We start from the raw sequence: 5,258 nt of genomic DNA, 5'->3' as shown, positions 1-5,258 counted from the left end.
TAATATAATATTGATCTAATATTTTTGAGCAAGAAAAAAAGGATCTAAGATTTATTCAACGATGGAACACAATAAGACTAAAAAGATGCAATTATTGGCATTATTAAATATCAATTATTTAAATGAGTGCTCCTGAATTTTATTCTGTTATTTTGTTGATTATATCTAATAAATTGATTTCTTTTAATTAAACAATTAGCAAAACCATATCCTTGTGTGCCAAAAACAATCATGTCCTAGCCTGCAAAGAATTAATTATTTTATAGTGGTTGGTTTTATCTGAATTAAATAGCAAAGAAAACATATACATAATCTATGGAATCACCACTTCTACTACTTTCCCAGACATCTTCTAAGCTCATACTTCCCATGGAGCAGTTAGCCACTTTTCATGCTGCATCGTCTAACTTTAAAGACCAAAATGCCCACTCATCTATTTGTAAATGTACAATTTAATACAGTATGAAAAACAAAAACAACAAAATTATGACCACCATGCGATGGCCATCCTTGTTGGGCACCACGATCTTGACTTCGGTGTCATCAAAGTAGAATACTAAAATATGCTACATGTGAGGGATATTTTGTGGATTATGGAAATGTAATGAGAGATTAACATTTTTTGTGTGTGTGGATTACCCCTATTTAATTTTAGTTAATTCGATATGAATCACTCATTTAACATTTTTTTACTGAACAGCAGTCTTTTTGATTGGACAAAAAAATAATGAAAGAAATGCACACAATTTAATTTTAATTAGAAACGAAAGTCCACACAATTTAAGTAAGGAAAAAAATGCCGCACCCGTTTTGTTTTGTATATAAAAAAACGATAGAAGTCCGATCTTTTGAAGTTCCCGATTTTGGACCAGAGTAATGGACTTTGACAGTGATGCTCAGAAAGTAGAAGAGATGAACGGTGATGCATCCTGCGAGAGCATCAGATAGCTGTAGGTCGCGAGGCAGGTTATCAAACCCCACCAGAAAACTACAAAAGAGCTGTGGTTGGGTTGAATCCCTGGTCTAAAACGGTAGGTGCCGCATGTGTTTGTTAAATTGTTAGTGGTACATCTCATAAGTTGCCGCTAATAATAATATTCGCACCAACCAACCCAGTAACAAAAATAAAATAAAAGAAAATACCGTTTGCATTTGGTAGCTATAAATAGACGACCCTATTTGTACAAGCATTTCAGTTGTGAGTAGCTCTTTGCATCTACCTACCTAACTCGGAAAACTCGAACGCTCTACTCTTCTCTTCTCTGCTTCTCTTTCGTCCAACGGTACGTTGCATTTCTATTTTCTCAAAACTAAATTGTCAATGAGAAAAAGAAAAATTTGGATCTGTCATTTTGATTTTGTGTGAATGTTGTGGTGGTGGTGGAAAAAGCAGGTGAGAAATGGCACGCAAGAAGATCCGAGAGTACGACTCCAAGAGATTGTTGAAGGAACACTTCAAGAGGTTGTCTGGCCGTGAATTGCCGATTAAATCAGCCCAAGTGAGTCTTTCTTTCTTTCTTTCTTTCTTTCTCTGATTCAGATTTAAGCATTTAGATCTTCAACAGCATTCATGTGGTTTAAATCTCAATTATGGTGTATATGGTTTGATTCGTAGATTTAATGACCGCAATAAACTTGTTCGAGAGGGTCTTAATATACCATTTGGAAGAGTATGCGGAGTGATCTGCAACTGATCTCACATTTTTTTATAGCCTTAATTGGATTGTTAAAGATTCAACAAATCTGTTTGTTTGATACTGAGTTAAGATGTTAATTTTGATGTTGCTGAACATAAATTATGTCGGAAATTTTAATTCAATGATCGGTTTTTTTTTTCTTTCTCGCTCGTGCCTTAGATTACCGAATCAACCGATTTGAATGAGCTACTTGAGAAGGAATCTTGGCTTTTGTCTTCCAAACTTGTTGTGAAACCTGACATGTTGTTTGGAAAGCGTGGGAAGAGTGGTTTGGTTGCCTTGAATCTAGATTTTGCTCAAGTTGCCACCTTTGTGAAGGAGCGCCTAGGCAAAGAGGTGGAGATGGGTGGCTGCAAAGGACCCATAACAACATTCATTGTTGAGCCCTTCATTCCTCACGATGAAGAGTTTTACCTTAATATCGTCTCAGAGCGACTTGGGAATAGCATAAGCTTCTCTGAATGTGGAGGAATTGACATTGAGGAGAACTGGGATAAGGTACTTTCAGATGTCAACTTGTTACCCAATGGCCAATACTTATTCAAAAGCTCCTTTTTTTTTTTTTAATCCTAAAATGCATCTTCTATACGCTTTTTCAGTCTCTCAAATCAATTTACCTTAACACTTCATATTTTACACTTTATACAGGTTAAGACCATATTTGTCCCAACAGGAGTACCTCTTACATCAGAAGTATCTGCTCCACTTGTTGCAACCCTTCCCTTGGAGGTAATTCCTGTCTACTCAGTAATATGGTATACTGGTTTTTCTTTAGGGTTTTGCAGGAATTCATTGCTCAGCATTGTTTAAGCATTAGGGTTCCATTTCTAGATTTCAATATCCCATTTACTTCTGACCAGGAATAAACAAATAAGTTACTTGACTTGGCTTAATTTATTACTGGTTTGGTGCAATCATATGCTATATATGTCTGTTCAGTTCTGTTCATTTTGGCTGAAATTGGAACTGACAACTATTATTCTTGAATTTAGATCAAAGGAGTACTTGAGGAGTTTATCAAAGTCATTTTTGCTCTATTTCAAGGTGTGTTATAAAAAGTCTTTGACCATTCCATTTCATATTAGTGTTGTAAGAGCAACTTTGCTAATTATTAGTATGTTCCAGATCTGGACTTCACTTTTCTGGAGATGAATCCATTCACATTGGTTGAAGGAAAGCCATATCCTTTGGATATGAGAGGCGAGCTGGATGACACTGCTGCTTTCAAGAACTTCAAAAAGTACACACATTTCTTTAGTTATTATTACCTTCTCTGTTTTGCAATATATTGGCCAAACTATTGATGCAATCTAATGTTACTAGTGTTTTAGCTTCCCACTTTGAATACCACCTTACATGATTTAATTGTTTCAGGTGGGGGAATATTGAATTTCCAATGCCATTTGGAGGAGTTATGAGTGATACAGAAAAATTTATTCATGGGCTAGATGAAAAGGTACAAACAGATGCCAAACTTTGATATGGGATCATTCTATCTCACCAATGACCTTTTCCTAGGAAGATTTGAATCATATGCCTATATATTTTCTTTTAATACTCATAAGGAAATACCCTTCATGTTTCTGGACTTTGATCCATGTTTGTTATCAAGGAAAGAAAGTCTTGTGGTCCTGGGACCTAGTCTGCATTGAAACTTTTACAAGTCTGCTGATTCCTAGTCTGACCAATGATTCTATTTTTATTTTTCTCATTATCTAGCATGAAAGGTGGGATTCCTGCTGTTACTGTTTATGAATGTTACTAGGAATGCATTCCAGATTTGAGAGTTTTCTAATCTTTGAGAAATTAGACTCCCTTTTTCTTTTCCAGTCACTGGTTTGCATATCATTGGACTGAAATTGGAGATCTGACCCGTACGTTTATTTTTCATTTGCTTGCAGACAAGTGCATCTTTGAAATTCACAGTTCTGAACCCGAAGGGACGAATTTGGACTATGGTTGCCGGAGGAGGTGCAAGTGTCATCTACGCAGACACGGTGCAGTTACCTAAGATTCAGAAATTTAACTGGATATGAACCCTGTTACTTTTTAAACCTTTGTTTTTCCTTGCATTAGTTGCTCATTCCCAAAATATTATTCCTTGGTCAGGTTGGAGATCTTGGCTATGCTAATGAGCTTGGAAACTATGCTGAATACAGTGGAGCACCCAATGAAGAGGAGGTATTGCAGTATGCCAGAGTTGTGATTGACGTAAGAATTCTTCATCTTCACTCTTAGTATAGTATTACTCTATCCATTGTAGATTAGAAAGATGTTTTCATATTTGACCTGCAACTCTTTTCTTTTCACAAAATACAAACATCAGGCAACACATGCTCATGCAGCTCAGACTTTGGTTTTATATAAATAAATAAATCTTATTCCTTCTACAGTGTGCAACTTCTGATCCAGATGGCCATACGAGAGCTCTTGTAATTGGAGGAGGAATAGCTAATTTCACTGATGTGGCTGCAACATTCAATGGCATTATTCGAGCCTTGAAGGAGAAGGTGAGCTTATTCTTCCAGGCTAAACCTTGACTTTATTCTGTTCCCATCCTTGCTAGGTGTGAAAACTGACAATGACATATTTGATTACTCAGGAATCAAAGCTTAAAGCCGCAAGGATGCATCTTTATGTCAGGAGAGGAGGTCCCAACTACCAGAGGGGCCTTGCTAATATGCGGGCACTTGCAGAGGAAATTGGCATCCCTATTGAGGTACCAATATTTCTGAAATCTCTCTTGATTAAGCAAACATGCAAAACTGATACTTAAAATGCCTTTCCAAAGTACTTCTCTGAGACTTGCTCTTCTCTCTCTGTGTACTCTTACAGGTCTATGGTCCTGAAGCAACAATGACTGGCATTTGCAAACAGGCAATTCAGTGCATCACCGCTGCTGCATAAGTTATTATTGCGAGTTGCGATCACGCTCTCTCTTTCTTTTCTTTTCTTTTCTTTTCTTTTCTTGTGTGGCAAGTTTCATGTGTCCATCAAATCTTTGTACCAATTTCGTTCTATCAAAAACCTCAGCGAAGTTAATGTAGTTGTACGTGCTAATGGGTAATGGTAGCGGGATTGTACTGTGTGACCTTATTACCTTAATAAAAAGCTTACATTTGGTATTCCTTTCTCCGCATATTGGGAACCTTATTACTATCAAAAATGAAAAAGACTCAGCAAAGCTGAAATGTATATCTAAATGCTAATGGGCCTCCAGATAACAAGAAAAATAATAGTGGGCTACTAAAAATGGTGGCCCGTGGAGGACGGATTTGAATCTGGGATAGAACTTACCTTTTGTGCTAATTTGACTCCTTCCCAATCCTGTCGCCCTAGCTCAATCATTATATTTGGGCTTGAAGTGCAAATGGGTCCAAATACTTGCAACAGTTATTTGGATGTCTTCGGGCCAATCGCTCCTGGTATACACTATACAATCCTCTTTGACATTCCACCACCAGTTTATGAGAGGTTGGGTTGATATTTAATGGGCCTCTTCTCTTTTTTCCAATGGGCCTTATACTATAGCCCGTTATGGGTTTGGGCTCAAATCAACAG

General features: G+C 37.0%; 1 protein-coding gene across 2 annotated transcripts; it reads left to right on the top strand.

Moving 5' to 3' along the window:
* The first annotated feature begins 1,128 nt into the window (after positions 1 to 1,128).
* Positions 1,129 to 4,822, top strand: LOC147294940 (ATP-citrate synthase alpha chain protein 2). 2 transcript variants are annotated; one of them, XM_086231862.1, is made up of 12 exons: positions 1,129 to 1,283; positions 1,394 to 1,499; positions 1,857 to 2,195; positions 2,346 to 2,426; positions 2,690 to 2,741; positions 2,823 to 2,937; positions 3,072 to 3,153; positions 3,599 to 3,694; positions 3,807 to 3,908; positions 4,091 to 4,207; positions 4,300 to 4,416; positions 4,533 to 4,822. In XM_086231862.1, the coding sequence occupies exons 2-12, from the start codon at positions 1,401 to 1,403 to the stop codon at positions 4,602 to 4,604; spliced, it is 1,272 nt and encodes a 423-aa protein (XP_086087988.1). In that variant the 5' UTR covers positions 1,129 to 1,283; positions 1,394 to 1,400; the 3' UTR covers positions 4,605 to 4,822. The 2 variants fall into 2 exon arrangements, with proteins under 2 accessions (XP_086087988.1, XP_086087989.1); XM_086231863.1 differs by having other exon boundaries at positions 1,143 to 1,283; positions 1,391 to 1,499.
* The last annotated feature ends 436 nt before the right edge of the window (positions 4,823 to 5,258 follow it).

The sequence above is a fragment of the Dryas octopetala genome, chromosome 2 (genome assembly GCF_963921425.1).
Source record: "Dryas octopetala chromosome 2, drDryOcto1.1, whole genome shotgun sequence".
Taxonomy (NCBI): Eukaryota; Viridiplantae; Streptophyta; class Magnoliopsida; order Rosales; family Rosaceae; genus Dryas; species Dryas octopetala.
The sequence above is the reverse complement of the archived record's forward strand: the minus strand, read 5'-3'. Positions and strand labels throughout refer to the sequence as shown.